The sequence below is a fragment of the Physcomitrium patens genome, chromosome 2 (assembly GCF_059467195.1).
Source record: "Physcomitrium patens ecotype Gransden chromosome 2, ASM5946719v1, whole genome shotgun sequence".
NCBI classification, from domain to species: domain Eukaryota; kingdom Viridiplantae; phylum Streptophyta; class Bryopsida; order Funariales; family Funariaceae; genus Physcomitrium; species Physcomitrium patens.
In genome coordinates this window covers 21,096,435-21,112,765 of record NC_143411.1, presented here as the reverse complement: position 1 = coordinate 21,112,765, position 16,331 = coordinate 21,096,435, and the positions used below count along the sequence as shown (strand labels likewise).

The 16,331-nt window shown below is 33.1% G+C and overlaps 2 protein-coding genes across 6 annotated transcripts; both read right to left on the bottom strand.

Moving 5' to 3' along the window:
• Positions 1-346: 346 nt before the first annotated feature.
• Positions 347-4,014, bottom strand: LOC141044770 (uncharacterized). 4 transcript variants are annotated; one of them, XR_012216463.2, is made up of 6 exons: positions 3,875-4,014; positions 2,962-3,607; positions 2,498-2,723; positions 2,320-2,381; positions 2,034-2,224; positions 347-1,840 (listed from the first exon to the last, which is right to left on the bottom strand). XR_012216463.2 is itself a non-coding variant. In XM_073530274.2 (5 exons), the coding sequence occupies exons 2-5, from the start codon at positions 2,988-2,990 to the stop codon at positions 1,714-1,716; spliced, it is 444 nt and encodes a 147-aa protein (XP_073386375.1). In that variant the 5' UTR covers positions 2,991-3,607; positions 3,875-4,014; the 3' UTR covers positions 347-1,713. The 4 variants fall into 4 exon arrangements, 2 of the variants coding, with proteins under 2 accessions (XP_073386375.1, XP_073386374.1); XR_012216460.2 differs by lacking the exon at positions 2,320-2,381 and having other exon boundaries at positions 2,382-2,723; XM_073530274.2 differs by lacking the exon at positions 2,034-2,224.
• LOC112278757 (PHD finger protein ALFIN-LIKE 3) lies at positions 3,854-7,016 on the bottom strand. Of its 2 annotated transcripts, none has more exons than XM_024512480.3 (5): positions 6,391-7,016; positions 5,922-5,954; positions 5,264-5,486; positions 4,844-4,973; positions 3,854-4,479 (listed from the first exon to the last, which is right to left on the bottom strand). In XM_024512480.3, the coding sequence occupies exons 1-5, from the start codon at positions 6,488-6,490 to the stop codon at positions 4,213-4,215; spliced, it is 753 nt and encodes a 250-aa protein (XP_024368248.1). In that variant the 5' UTR covers positions 6,491-7,016; the 3' UTR covers positions 3,854-4,212. The 2 variants fall into 2 exon arrangements, with proteins under 2 accessions (XP_024368248.1, XP_024368246.1); XM_024512478.3 differs by having other exon boundaries at positions 4,829-4,973; positions 6,391-7,015.
• Positions 7,017-16,331: the final 9,315 nt, after the last annotated feature.

Here is a 16,331-nt window from a genome sequence, read left to right as displayed (position 1 = left end):
ACGAGCGTGCTGGGATTCTGTGGTGGTTGTTGTTGTTCGGGGATGTGGCGGTGCTGCAAGCTGCGCCGCAAGCGACGCAACTAGTTGTGGGAGAAAGGCGCAGATGCAGACACACTCAGGTCCAATTGGGGGGCTCAAATTTTCTGCTTCTCCGTGGATCGCCCACAATCGCAGATAGATAGACGGGCTTGTCTGGGCACCACGTCGCCCTGTTATTAGTGCCTCTCTCTGAATGTCTGCATGCATTATTAATCTCATCAAGCGTTGCGTTGTGTTGCTGTGTTGCGTTGCTTGCTTTCTCCGTCTTCGTCCGTGCTGAATTTGCGCAGGATTTTTGAATGTGGGCTGAGGCAATGTGCCATGTCAGCCTGAAGGGAAGATATGTTTGTTAAAGAGCCGATCATGGTGAGCGATGGTGGGAGGAAGCTTTTTCTTCCGTGCCACAAATGGTGGAAGTGGGTACTCGTAGCGAATTTTGGGGCACCGTGGGTTCGCACCCACAAAATGTGACGTTGAGTGGTTGCATTGGTTACGAGTTTTTCAAAGTTGTGGAGAAGGATGGTTGCGTTGGTGCTGTTGTTGCTTTCATGAATGCGGAAGAACTCCTTATTGGAGTGTTTTTAGTTGTTAGTTATTATGATTATTATTATTATTATTATTATTTTTTGTCTTAATCGCGAGGAGAAGTCCTCAGTGCGTTAACACGAGTTGCGTGTCCCATGTTGAAGTGTCAAAAGCAAAATAATAACAATGACTGCATGGGGCTTTTCACGTTGATACCAGTACCTACATTAAGCTGCCATGTCGCTTGAAGATCAGATGACGCGACGTTGCAATTTTAAGTCTCTCCTGAGGTTCTTCGAATTTCCTGGCAGGGTTATCGCGATGCATTCATTTGGTTCAGTCACGATCCCCTTGATGGATGCGAGGTTTCAAGTTCACGACGACAAACAATTCGAGTGAGTGGCTCCTCCACCACCTGTATTTCGCCTGGGCCAGAGTTTCTGCTATTCCGAGCCTCTGTTACTATGTCTAAGGGTCACAAAATTTCTCAGGTCAAGATATTTGCTTCTTTGGCTATAACGACAGATCGTTTATCTTCGGTAGATACTTCATAAATAGCAGTTTCACAACACAGATCCTGACAAAAAGTAGTCTGCAATGATTGTTGTCATGTGGGATCCCATGTTCTCTCGTTCACCTTCAAATTTTTCTTTTTTTAATGTGTGGCTCCTCCGCCACATTGCGAAACCCTAATGCGCCTTGCTCTCTCTCTTTCCAACTTTTAACCAATCGTACAATTGCACCATTCTGACACTCCCACATCTCTCGGATGCTATGGAATGAAGTTTTCCTCACCCTGTACCCTTCGATAAATTGATCACAAAGCATCGGGACTATTACAAGTTGATATGCCAGAGTTTTCAGACTTCTGGAGCAGCCTTAATCTCCAAGGTGTCGCATATGTTGTGGCTGATTTCCGTTCTGCAAAAACTACTGAGTTAACTTCGTCGAGGCCACACAGAGCACTAAGCCAGGTTTCTCGTACGTTCTATATCCTCCGGCTTGGCAATTTTCTTTAGTAGTCATGAGCTCGGGAGGCAGCTTCCAAGATTTCGCTGTGGATACGAGCCTTGCGAGCTCACACGGTTCCATCGTTTTGCAAACTTAAAACGTTCTCTTTTCGACGATAAATTCGCCGCTGCGATTTTGCTATATCCCGAGAATGAAACCCTGTTCGCCATTGTTGGCACTGCGAGGTCTTAATCGTTGCTGCTCCGCTTGTAGACAGCGAAAGAGGCACTCACTGAGACTGAACGGAAGTCTGTAGGAAGAAAGTCTGTAACACAATAAATCTGCAATTAGGGCTCAGAATGGGTGACTGGGAGAGACAGAATCCAACCCACGAAACTGATTATCACTTTGTACCACAATCACCATGTGAAAAACCAGGCCAAGTCCCTCTCCTGCTTTAATCCAGAGTTGTACACGTAATGGACAAGTACACAAACGTGTGCACTGAAACACATAACCTCAATTTCCTCGACACTGTTGATGCGAGATTTCCATGGAACTCCTTTTGAACAATCTCTTTGATCGTTCACATTTTGAATGAGGTGGGCGAGGGGAGGTGCGCGGTTTATACATCAGTGCTGGGAGACTTCTGGAGCTACAGTAAGCTTACGAAGGAATTCTTTAGACTCCAGAAAATGGAAAATTGCGGCTGTAAAACACCCTCCAGTTCTCAGTAATTGAAATCCAGAGTCTCAAAGCTCTATGAGTCATGATAGTACTGTTAATTGAAGGGCCATTATTTACTTCCTCTGTTCTGATTGCACACAAATTTCGACGCAACACCCGAAAACCTTGTGTTTTTTTACCTGAAAGAATGGTTGATGCACATGGCACTGGAAGAGATTAGGGCAGATCGCTCCTCCAAAAGTGCGAACATAAGATTGAACAGAAAGAAAGATCTGGGAGCTGGAGGCCCACTTACTAGATTAAGCCTCTTTTCGATTAACAGAAAACCACTCGAGCCAAATTCCTCAAGGTCTGGATGATTTCGTGGAAGTAATCCTGGACGATTTTTAGTTGCATTTGAGGCTGTTTTTAATAATCCAAATCCACATGCACTGCTCGAAAGCAGGGATGCAATCTCAGACAGACCGCTCGAGAGCTCAAAACACCAAGATGCGAAAGAGTTTAAGGAAGAAGTCGAAGGCCTTCCTGCCGATGGCACCCGACATCAGAAACATGTAATAAAGCACAACAATAGTGGGATAATTACGTCTTAATTGTTTCGACTACAGCTGAAGATTTCAGCTGCGTCTGCAAAATGGTAAACTTCACATGCACGGTACATTCTGGAGGCTGGGCAGATACAGAATCATGAAAACAGCCTGCAGCCAGTAATCCGTCAATACAGAAAGGAACGACGTATCCTGTACGAGAGACCATTACATCGTCGATGAAGTTTTAAGGCCCAACATGGTTCGTAAGTGAACACCCACATCCACTTTGCTAGGTTAACTCAATTCTATTCAATTCATATAAAAACACAGATGATAAGTGTTATAAATGATTGCATTTATTCATTGATCTGTTTCCGTACAAAAGACCACAACACTAAAGAAAAGAGTGACGATCAACCGAGAGAATGAGAGATGGGCAGAGAAAGGGAGGGAAGGAAGAGAGAAGTATGTACACCTTTTCATATCAAGCCGTTCCAGGAAACCACACGTTGCTTCACTAAGCAGGATCACATCCGTGCCACACTGGCAAATGCAATTCAAAGGTTTGACTTCTCTAACTGTTCTACATTCTGACAGAAGATCAAAAGTCGAAAAAAACAAAAGACAATCTGTGCAGTAACTTCATAACACAAAATTACACGCTTCCAAAAACATGGAGTATCATTCTACACAACAGCCGAACCCAAATTAGGGAGAGAAAAAAAAAAAAAAAAAAAAAAAAAAAAAAAAAAAAAAAACGCTCAAGATTTGACAATAAAAGTGCAAATGATTCTAGCATCTGCGAAACCACAAACACTTAAAACCAACTACATCTCCAGACTTGTTGGGACTTCCATGGCCACCTCAAACAGATACTGCACATTCACATCAACACCTCCTTTGTTATTACGTAAAGACATGAGTAGATCCGGAGGACACGCAGAGAATGACAAACTGCTGGATCTTAACATACACAAAATAAGCTAAGGCATGAGCACCACCCAGCAATAAGCCATGAAATCTCATCTTTAGAAATTGATATCACCATAATTTGAAAACCTAGGTGCTGTAGAGGAAACCTCAGCACAGTGGAAGATGCAGATCCAGAAAGCAGAAAATAATGACACGCAATATCACATTACCCTTAACAACGAAGTGTAGTGATAAGTTAACCATTGGCCAAACTCTCAACATGTGCAGAAAAATGCACACAAGTCCCACGGTACCTGTATTCTTTATCCTGCAAACTACCTGATCAACAATCAAGTGGGTACCTCGGCTGAAGCTAGGCAATTAGAATGATGGATCCTCAAGCTTTCCAAATGCAACCAACGACATCTCATCAGCACCAAGTCTAGCCCCCCAGCTGCTTGCACTAGAGCCTATCAAACACACCAGTCTAGAAGGAAGTCAAGGGTGACTTTTTTGAATGGTCTTTCTTCGAGGGGCTAGCATAAGGAAGAAACTGTGGCCTGATAAATTACGTACGGGCCCTTTTGTTGCTGCAAGATGGACACTTGTATTGCTTAATATGTTCTGCTCTTGCCGGTGTAATTTTCACACACTTGCCATGGAACCATTTCTCACAGATATCGCAGCCGATCCAGAACTCATCAGCAGTATAAGGCCCACCGCAACTTCCACAGAAGGTGTCACCATGTTCCTCCTCATCCTCGTCATCAAAGGCGTCCTCCTCATCTTTTTGAATTGGTGGAACAGGCTTGGCAGGCTTAGCTTGAGCCACTTCCTGGAAGACAATAGGAAAAGCAATCATCGTCAACATCTAATCACAGCTGTCTTGAATACGTGAGACATATTTGCAGAGATGATAAAAGGTCTGCTCGTAGCATGCCTGATCATGAGGACTGGGAACTCGTATTTTGATGCAGTGCAAATACATTCCAAATGCAAGAACTAGAGCTCAGGGGAGTTGTCCTTGAGTTAAACTTAAGAGCAAAAGGGGCGCAATCTCGAGTTCCTTGTTCCTTAGATTTTGTATACATACCTCACTCCTGAACCTTCTAACAACAAGCTCTAGGATCTTTGAAAAGAAACAAGAAGTCCGCACACTCATCAGAAGATGGTTGGGTATTTACTTTTTCAGCACTCACCACCTTCGTAGCGGACTTGGTTTTGGTGCCAGAGGAATTATTAACAGCAGGCTTGTCCTTCACAGGCTTCTTTCCTGTCACTACGTCGAATACTGTTGGGAGTTCATTTATCATATTAAAGAGACGCTTCCTGTAAGAGATACCATAATATCCTCCTTAGATAGAAAAATAGCAATAAAACCTACACACACAAACACAAAAAAAGGAGTATTCCCTTGTTCTACAGAGAGGAAAGAAGAGGTCAAACAATGAACTTGCTCCGCGAACATTAACACCATGACCCAATTAATGCAGTAAATTCAGATTAGTATTGGAGCCAAAGTATAGGTGGGCTAAGTAAGCTCCTAACAACCCTGACTTCGACCATTCACGTAGAGTAAAGACAGAAAAAGAGCGTTCGAACAGTTACAGATAGCTGACCTCTCGTTCTTGTCAAACCGGGCACCATAATAAAAAGCAACAGCGAGCAGCCAGGCATCACTGTGCACAGCAACCAAGGACAACCAATCTTTACGCTGCATGCCGTCCCTAGCAAAGTTGATACCAAGAGCAGGTTCTGGAAGTTCAGGAGGAACCTCTTCAGCTGGTAGATTTACTTCCCATGCTTCTTCTGGAAAACCATATAAGCACAAATTCTCCTTCTCTGCAATTTGGAAAAATAAAAATCATTTAAAACTCACATAACAAAGCGCTAAGTGATGTAACACATGGCACCAACTACCTCAAAATTGCCCTACGAAAACGAATAGGATTTTTGTGTAATCTCCACTACCTACAAACTAATTCACCACCTCACACATCCACGGCAATGCGACACATATATTTCAAAATCCGGCTAACTTCGTCCGATGGTCTTCAATCTTTCAGAGGTTTCTAAGAGAAACACGTTACGTTGCTAAATAACGTTATTTCATGATCATACGCATGCGATAATATAAAATCAAATTAGTGAAGACGACGACGCCTGCACATTAGATTTCGTAAATTACAATTCCACCGTGTCAATACCGTACCCTACTAAAAAAAATCTAGTTCAACTAGCACTTATTACTTCTAGCTCTTTGTACACATTTCGCACCTGGATCACATTGGCGGTAAAACTCTTCCACGTCTGCAAGACAAGAGCAAGAACAGACCAAAGATGTCAATGTATGAGACATACAGCCACAAAGAAAAAAAATTAAAAAGAAGAAAGAAAAACACGAAACAATCGTTCGAAAAGAAATACAGACAAATCAATTTCAGTTTTTATCATAAAATATCGAACAAGAAGGAATCCAGGTAAATAAGGGCTAAGCAATCCAGCGATAAAAGCCATCAGCGTCCGACTGGCCAAAAGTGACGTTCTTCCAACAAACATGACATTAGAAAAAGTCAAGCAGATGGGATACGTCTGTGCACTATTGCGTCAATGCTCTGGCATAACCAAAACAGAGGCGCACTAACGCGCGCAATGTGACTACCAACTCCTTGCACACGGTCAATAACTGCACCTCTCACAGAGCAACTACAGAAAGAAAAAAAACGCAACATCCCTGTGGACCTACCGGCAGTAAGAGCCTTCAGCATTCCCAATCGCCGCCCTTTGAAGTCCTTGAACACTTCGTCCACCGTCCGCGGATTCGTCGACATCGAGGCCCCCTCCATGTTGTCGCAAAGAATACCCGCTGAAGAGTCCTCTTTCGTAAAACACTCGTCAGCGTTGGACAAAAAATAAATAAAAGCACAGCTACGCTTCCACTTCTCAACCAACCAATCAATCAAGCAAGTGAAAAAAACAACGGCCCTCCAACCCCCTCCACCCTACAACGAAATAAATACAACGCGCGATGAGGAATAGAGGACCGCATAACGCTTTCCCTCCTTCCAGGACTCGCAATCACCAGGACTTCGCATCTTGAAGCAGATGAACCCTCCCTCCCTCCACCCTCCCGACTCCTCCTCCTCGAACCCTACCAGCAACCCCAAGCCTAAAACCCTCGTTACTCAACTGTTTTCTACGCTACAAAGTGCGCCGGCGACCGCTTCTTGCAACGACGCCACTTCTCCTCGGTCAAACCCCTTCCAGAAGCTGTGCCGAAGGCCGCCGGCTATCACTCGCCTAGCCCTCGAGCTCGAAAAACACACAGCAAAACAGCATCGACTCCAAAAGCTCATAAACTTCTACAGCAATGCCCTCGTCTCCGTCTTCCCCTGGAAGAAACTGACGGAGTCGACGGAAACGTGACGAACGAATTTAGTCTCCGTCCAGGGAAGTTCATTTTCAGTCGAGTCTGCACGTTCGTTCCGTCATTAGAGGATTCCGTCCGTTAATGGCGACAAAGGAGGGGAGATGGCGGTCGGATAGATTCGGATGTCGTAGATGACATCCAGCTCTTTCACATCGGGGGTCTATTCCGGCGGGCCTCCTCCCGTGACGTGGCTTTTCATCTCTTGGACGCATTTTCCACCCGTGGATGGGATGAATCATCTGCGTTTTCATCGTGGGAATCCTTGTGAAAACCAAACCTCAAAGCCACTTTTAATTTATTTTCTTAAACAAAATCGTAACTACTATTGAAAAAATAATAATAATATATTTTTAGATAAAATTATGTTTTTAAAATTAAATTATATGATTATTTAAAAATGTGTAGGTGAATGTTCTTCTGTTATAATTTGTGTATTTTTTTAAAACTCAATTATAAAAAATCATGAAAGTTTTCTTTTAAGTTTATAACTCAAAAAATTAAATCATCAAATGATCTAATAATAGAAATTTATATACATATATATATATATATATATATATATATACAAACTATTAGTCTATATATTTAGATATAGAGTGTTATTAATACCACTACAATTTTGTCATTCACCATATACTACTATAATTTTTATTATTTCCACCATAAAATATTTTTATTAAAATTTTATTTTTTTTTAATATAATTTTAAAAATACATATTAGAAGTGTTAAAAAAAAGATTAGAATAAAAAAACAAATAAATATGTCAAGTATGTGGTTGAATGTGGTAGTAATACAAAAAATTGTAGCCGCATTAATAATACCATCTGTATATATATGGAGAATGATAAAGCAATCCAAATTTTTACTAAAGTAACCCTCTCTATCTTAAGCATCATTGCACCTTTGGAGCCCCCATCCCTTTTCTCAGCCATTTCCTATTCTTAATTATTACTAAAGATGGAGGTTGGGGGTTTGAAATCTTTAGAAATAGGGACAATGGTTGGAAATGTGGAAACAAGGGAAAGACTAGGAATAGAGTATGTGGGTTGATTTAGTAAAAATTTGGGTTGCTTTATGTTTTTCTTATATATATATATATAAATATAAATATAAATCATGCAATATTATTCTATATCATTTAAATTAACAACTTAAGTTATTTAAATTATATATATTTTATTAAATTAAAAACATATATATACATATAAAAATTATAAAAATAATAAAAATATTAAATTTAAAAATTAGAAATTTTAGAAATTATAAAAATTTATTATATATATAATTTTAAATTTGAATGAATACTACTATATATTTTTAATTTTGAATAAAACAAAAAATATAGTAATTTTTAGAACAATTGATTCATAAAGACTACATATATTAAGATCATAGTCAAAATAATTCATATTAAATCTAACATTTAATAATAAAAATGATGTTATAATTATATATCTTTCATGTATAAAAAAATAGAAAATTAAGAGATTAAGATGCATAAAAGAAATAAGATACTAAATTTAAAATAAAACTAGTTATAATCTTAAATAATAAAATATTTTAGTTTTTCTAAATATTATATTGATAGAATTTAGATATTCCATGTCTTATTTCTTTGTATATAATACAACAACTAGATTCAATAGAAGTTTTTAGAAGAAGTTTTAAACAATTATGGTGTATTCTTGGCATTCAAAGAATTTGATATTAAATATTATAAAAAAAATAAAAAACTTTTGATAACTAAAGATAATTATAAGAGCTTTGAGAAGACTTCAAAATAATAGATGGTTCTTGAAATCTACTAAAAGAATTTAAAAAGTTTTAGAATCTTATAAAAGGCTCTAAATCAACTTTAAAAGATTTTAAATATAGCTTAAAGAAGACATTGTATATTTGATGTTTATAAGATTTAATTCATCTTGAGAATATACAAATATTAATAAAGTTTTTGATAATTCCTATTATTAGTCCAACAACTGCAATAAGAAAATTAAAGTTAAAGATCTTAAGATTATAAAGATAAGCAAAAAAAAACTTGTCTTAAGAAAAAATTAAAAGATTAGAATTTTTTTTGATGTATTTTTTTGTTTATTTTATTTTATTTTATTATTATTATTATTTTTGTTTTTGTCAAGCATGTCTTAATATATATTTTTTAAATTTTTTAACATATATTTTATTGATTTAATTTATATAATATGATATATAATCTATTTTTAGATAAATTAATTTAAAAATATATATCATTAATAAAATTTATAAATCTTATTTTATATATTAATTAGATAGAATGATAGATATTTTATTATTTTTTAATATTAAATATCTCTACTACATCAAACATTTTATATATTTGTATATAAATTATAAATTAAAGATATTTATTTTCAATAATATTTATTAAATTTATAAATCATTTATTTAAAAACTTATTTAATACTAAAAAAATATATTATATAATAAGTAATTATAATATATAATTACTTATTAAATTAAATTTACTAAATAGATATAATAATTCTATTATAGGTACATTTTGTAATTATATTTTATAATTATTTTTATGTATAATTAGTTCACTTTAAATAATTATAAATATAAGATTATTTGTATATGTAATGAAAAGATAAAGCTTTTATTTATTAAAAATAAGAGTAAAAATATGTGAAGAAAAGTGAATTAAAACCACTTAATATGAACCTCTCTCTTAAGCTCTTATATACTGTAAGTCCATGGTTTAATAACATGAACTTTCTAATGCAAATATACTAACAATTAGTCTAACTATTGACATATAGATATTTGATTTATTAAGCCATATGATGGCTTAGTAGGCTATAATATTTATGATAACTACAATATCTATTCAATTATGTTTCAATTAATATTTGTAATATACCTCTATTCATTAATCTTTCACATAATATCTATCAAGGACTTAGATTTCAAATTAAGAAAATTTAATACACCCTTGTGTCACTTAAAAAGATTAAAAAATCTCTCAAAGATGATAATATATTAAACTAAAATGGCTATTGCTAAGGACAAAAAGACTAGAAAATCTTAAAACAAGAATAAAGACTAAAAAATCATTGAAAATAGTGAAAAAGACTTTATCCTTGCTTTCATATGTACTATCTAACTAAGAATTATATAGCAATATTCTACATGACATCCAACATGTGTTGACTTTGCAAGACACATGTTTTAACTTGGAAGGTAAGTTTTTTATATGTGCATTACATAGTTAACTTGTTCTATAAGCTACTAAGATATATGGCATGTGATTAACTTGTTAATCAAATTTCTAATCTATCAATCAACTACACACACATGTAGAGTTAAAACTACATTTGTAAAGCTTCTAAGAAGCTTTTTTAGATGATATATGAAATTGATCTATATTTACCTACTTCTATCTAATTATATAGATAATTATTGAAGTCAATATGTATGTTTGTGACATTACTCCTTTTCTTTTAGAAACAAGTTTTATAAAGAACATTCATCATTTTTTTATAGATCCTGCTATTCTTCATCTTGGTTTTGACGGATGTCATGAATAAAAAGCTTTAATTTACTTTGTTGCATTTACAAGATTCTTTATTACCTTCTATGTGCATTCACTAATATCATATCTATGCCAATAAATAAAATATTCCAATCTATTTTGATGTTGCTTTAAATCTAAGACTTCTTCTACGTCAAACTCTTGATTATTATCTTTTTTTTATAAGAAGAAGTGGCATTTGTATTCTTCTCAAGTTATTTACTGTCTTATATGGCTCAAAAAATGATATATTAAATATGAAATAGATCTTTATAGACTATGGTACATATAATCTATAAGCAATAGAATTGACTTATTTACAAATAGAAAAAGATTCAAGCCTACAATAGTCCAACTTGTTACAAAAATAAGTATTCTTCATATTGTGACAAAGTAATTATACATTTTCATCTACATTGAATTCTAGTTATTCCTTGCGATAGGCATCTGCATTGATTTTTTTTCATTCTTGAATTCTCTTTAACTATGTATTTATTATTGCATATAGCTCTGATAAATGATTTGCCAAATCTTTCGGTACAAGTTTATTAATTTTTCAAAAGTCAAAAAGATCAAGTTGTAAATGATAACCATAATTGACAAAGAAAGGTGCTTGATGAGTAGAAGAATGTGCTTGTCATAGGTATACATAGACATTCTAATAAATACCTATATAATTATATAGAAATAAAAAAGTAAATAAAAATAGATTAATTTTATAATACCTTTTAAAGAAGCTTCCTAAAAGCTTTATAGATGCTGCTTTGACTTTGTATGTATTTGTACTTGATTGATAGGTTAGAAACTTAGTCAATACGTTAACCACGTATTAATAGCTTATGGAATAAGCTAACTATGTGGCATACATATAGAAAACTTGCTTTATAAGTTAAGATACGTGTCTTGTAAAGTCAACACGTTTTGGAGGTCTTATAGGACATCGCTATGTAACTCCTACTTAAGAATATATATGGAGGCAAGAGTGAAGCATTCTTCACTCTTATCAATATCTTTTTAGTCCTTAGACTTGTTTCAAGACTTTTTAGTCTTCTTGTTTTTGGCAATAGTTATTCTAGTTGAATATCATATCATCTTTGAGTGACTTTTTAGTTCCTTTCAGTGACATAAGAGTGTATTGAAGATTTTTTTTTTTTAAGATTCATGTCCTTGATAGTTTGACAAGAGCTCTAACTTACTGTTTCTATTTTTTTTAGAAGTGAGTGAATTATCTCACTTTTATTATTTTATTTTAAAGGTGCGGACTATCTACCTTTAAACAAAAAATCTTATTATTTAACACTGATTTTTTTTAAAAAAAAATAGTAGATTATCTTTCTTTATAGAAATTTTTATTTGATATTAGAGGTTACAAAATACATTCATTTAATTTAAATTTTTGAATTGATTTGACTTTTTTATAAAAAGAAAGATTATAGATGCTATTTACAGTCGAAGTCAATATAGATTTGTAACTATTGCAAATCTTCATGATCTTGTCAATACTCTAAGAGTAAAAATCTTACTTATTTTTAATGTGAATCATGGAAGTACTATGCCTACATCTATGGAAGAAGTTCAAAGTCTATCATAATAAGTTGTATAATTGAAGGAAGTAAATAGATTGACCTTGTAACTAAATTCAAGGAGTTTTGCTTGTACAAGTATGATGGGGACAATGATTAGTATGCTTGAGAAGTTTGATGGAATAAGAACAAAATTTCAAGGATTTCTACAATAAGTCAAGCTCTATCTAAGGTTCCATTATTTCCAATACCTCAAAAAATTTATTCAAGTTTGATTTCTAGGTGTATTTCTAGTAGGAAATGCTCTCTCTTGGTTTGCACCTTTAATGGAAAAGGATTTACAACTCCTTTATGATTTGAATTCATTCTTAGAAGTATTTATGACTACATTTAAAAAAAGTGATCAAGAAAGAATAACAAAGATAAATTTCTTATCTTTATGGCAAGGATCACAGTCAGCTACCATATATGTTGCTAAATTCCAAAACCTTGCTTATATTATAGACTAGAATGACAAAGCTCTTATCAATTAATTTTGATATGGATTGAAGATTAATATCAAAGAATTACTACTAACAATGTCAAAGATAGAATCTTTAGAAGAATTTATTGCTTAAGCCATTGTATGCTATAATTGATTATTTGAAAGACATCAAGAACAAAGATTTGGCTTGAGAAGAATAAATAAAATAAAGATGGCAGCTTTCAAGTTTTTAAAAACTTATTCATTAAGGCCTAAATCAATGCAAATTGATACGATATGTTTTAAATTCTTCACAAAGTAGAAAAAGACTTAACGACATCAAGGAGACTTGTGCATATATTGTAGAAAAACTAAACATACTGCTTAATATTGTCCAAAGAAACAAAACAATTACAAAATGAGAAGTATGGTTGCCAAAGAAGACAAGGTGTCAAAAAATGAGTTTCTCCAAATACAATAGAAATTGTGTGGCTAGAATCTTGCATAAGTCATAATAAAGGTTTTATTCTCTCTTGAAATTCTTCACCTTGTCTTACAATACAAGTTTATAAAGAACCAAAATATCACAAAGTCTTAGCTTTTTTAGATTTAAGAGCCTCAACATGTTTTATAGATGAAAATTTTGTCAAAAAATAAGAAATATCATTAGTCAAAAAACTAAACTGTACATGTAGAAGTTATAGATGGTTATTTTCTATCTTTTGGAGATATTATACATGAGATTATTCCTTTAGATGCAATAATTAAAGATCATAATAACATAGAAATATTTAACATAATAAATTTTTTATCAAATCTAATTATTTTAAGATTATCATAGTTAAAAAAATATAATCTTCAAATAGATTGGATTTTTGGTAATCTTATTTTTTTTTATAGTTTAATCCAAAATCTCGTTAGTCAAGTAGAAATATATAAATCTAGTACATTCAAATCTTTATTGATAGGTTCCAGAACTTTTATGCATGTTGCAAAAGAAGGGTTATCTTTTGCTTTATATGCCATGTCTATTTCTGATGGCGAGAAGATATCAAATAGTATTTCTAACTAGTATTAAGATTTCCAGGACGTTTTTGAAAAGAAGATTGCAAATATTCTTCTAAAGCATCATCCTTATGATTGTTCTATTGCTCTTCACGAAAGAGCTTAACTACTATTTGGACCAATTTATAGCCCATCACAAAATAAGTTACTTGAACTCAAGGAGTACATTGATGAAAACTTGGCTAAGAATTTCATATGTCATTCTAAACCTTTAGTTAGGGCTCTTATCTTATTTGTGAAGAAAAAAAATAAATCTCTACAAATAAGTATAGACTATTGAGGATTCAAAAAATCACCATCAAGAATAGATATCTTGTATCTTTGATTTCAAGACTTTTTGATCAATTCAATCAAGCAAAGATCTATATAAGAATTGATTTACAAAGAACATATAATTTGGTATGCATTAAAGAAAGAAATGAATAGAAAAGTATATTTTGAACTAGATGTAGATATTTTGAATATAATGTCATGCATTTTGGACTCATAAATGCACTAACTACTTTTCAACATCTAATGAATGATGTCTTTTGTGAAATTTTTAATGATTTTATCATCTATTGTTTAGACAACATCTTAATCTATTCTAAGAACACAAAAGAGTATGAAGTTCATGTTTGTTGTGTGTTACAAAAACTTAAAGATGTAGGATTATATACCAAGTTAGAAAAGTGTATATTATACATTATTCAAGTTAACTTTCTAAGATACATCATTTTCAATAAAGGACTAATGATAGATCTAAAGAAGGTCCAAATTATCATGGATTGGAAGATTTCAAGAACAGTAAGAAACATGTTAAGCTTTTTAGGCTTTATCAATTACAATCAGATCTTCATTAAGAATTTTTCTCAAAGAAGGTCCAAACTATCATAGATTGAAAGATTTTAAAGACAATAAAGGATATGCTAAGGTTTTTGGACTTTGCTAATTATTATAAAATCTTTATCAAGAATTTTTCTTAAGTTGTAGCTCAGTTTACATGACAAAGAATTCTTTGTAATCTTAGATTATAAATAAAACAAACTTGAGTAGAACAAAGAAGATAAAGCATCATTTCATGCTTTAAAAAAAGAGCTTACTTTTGCATCAATTTTTTATTGTCTTGACTTCTTGAAGGTATTTTTTATAAAAATAAATACATCAAATTTTTTCTTAGGTGCAATATTATAACAAGTTATAGTAAATGACAAACTCCATTCAGTAGCTTTCTATTCCAAAAAAATTTCAATAGCGGACATTAATAATAAGATCTATGATAAAGAATTCTTTGTAATCATAGATTTATTTTAAAAATGGCTTCATTATTTAGAAGGCACCTTGAGTACAGTCACCATATGTTCAAATAACAAGAACCTTGAGTATTTCATATTAGTATATAATTTAAATCATTGCCAAGTTTATTCAAGCATGTTTTTATCAAGATTTGATTTTAAGACTACTTATCAACTAAGTAAACAATAAGGTTTGGCAAATGCCCTTTTTAAACATTCTTATCTTGCACCAAAAGAAAGAGTTGTATATTTTGATCAACAAAGAATGAATCTTTAGAAGTCAGAGTATTTTCATCTTTGAGCAATAAAATCAATATTGACTATTGATTCAATTTTTATCAAGAAAATTCAATCTAATATGCCCTCTAATCGTCTTATTCATGATATCAAGAAAAATTCTTCCAAGTTTCATGATACTTTCGAGTTTGAATTCAAGAACAACCTACTCTATTTTGAGGAAAAATTATACATTCTAGAAGGTAAGGTATGATTATGTGTTTTTCAAACTCGTCATCACTTTCTAGCAACTAGACATTTTAGATATAAAAAGAATTTGGAGCTAATATTGACAAATTTTTAGTGGCCTCAAATGTGAAAAGTAGTCAAAGACTTTGTATAATCATGTGATATTTTTTCAAGCTCTAAAACTCCTCGCCATCAACTTTATGGACTTCTTCAGCCATTGCCTATTCCAAAACAACTATGGTCTCTCATTTCTATGGATTTTATCATGAATCTTTTAGTCTTAGGTTTGTATGACTTTGTATTTAAAATAGTAGATTGTTTTATCAAGATGGCACATTTTGTACCATGTACAAAATCTATCATAGGTGAAGAAATGGCTAAGTTTTTTTTTAATAACATCTATTACTATCATGAATTACCTAAAGATATTATATTAGATAAGGAGATTCAATTTATATCAAGATTTTTAAAAATCCTTTTTAAGATTTAAAAAATAGATATAAAGCTCTCTTTGGCTTTTTTTTTTGAATTTGATGGATAAACAAAACGAGTGAATCAAGTTTTAGAGCAATACTTGAGGTGTACTATTAATTTTTATAAAGATGATTGGACAACTTCTTTACCATTGCTAGATTTTGCATATAATAATTTGGTACATTCTTCTACTCAATAAACATCTTTCTTTATCAACTATGGTTATCATCTACAACTTGATACTTTTGACTTTTCAAAAGTTGATAATATTGCAGCAAAAGATTTTATAAATTATTTGTCAGAGCTACATACAACAATAAAGGCACAATTAAAGAGAGCTTAAGAATGACAAAAAATTAATGTAGATGCCTATTACAAGGAACAACCACAATTCAACATAGGTGACAAGGTATGATTACTTCATTGCAATATCAAGAC

What these genes read in the sequence shown, in the direction of transcription:
- LOC141044770 (XM_073530273.2), bottom strand. Translation starts at nt 2,990, where the DNA reads ATGTTGGGCCTTAAAACTTCATCGACGAT. An exon ending in CTTAAAACTTCATCGACGAT is followed by an intron (nt 2,724 to 2,961) that starts GTAATGGTCTCT and finishes ATCGGCAGGAAG; the next exon opens with GCCTTCGACTTCTTCCTTAA. An exon ending in TGCATCAACCATTCTTTCAG is followed by an intron (nt 1,841 to 2,381) that starts GTAAAAAAACAC and finishes ATTGTGTTACAG; the next exon opens with ACTTTCTTCCTACAGACTTC.
- LOC112278757 (XM_024512478.3), bottom strand. Translation starts at nt 6,490, where the DNA reads ATGGAGGGGGCCTCGATGTCGACGAATCCGCGGACGGTGGACGAAGTG. An exon ending in GCTGAAGGCTCTTACTGCCG is followed by an intron (nt 5,955 to 6,390) that starts GTAGGTCCACAG and finishes CTTGTCTTGCAG; the next exon opens with ACGTGGAAGAGTTTTACCGC. An exon ending in AGGTGGTGAGTGCTGAAAAA is followed by an intron (nt 4,480 to 4,828) that starts GTAAATACCCAA and finishes ATTGTCTTCCAG; the next exon opens with GAAGTGGCTCAAGCTAAGCC.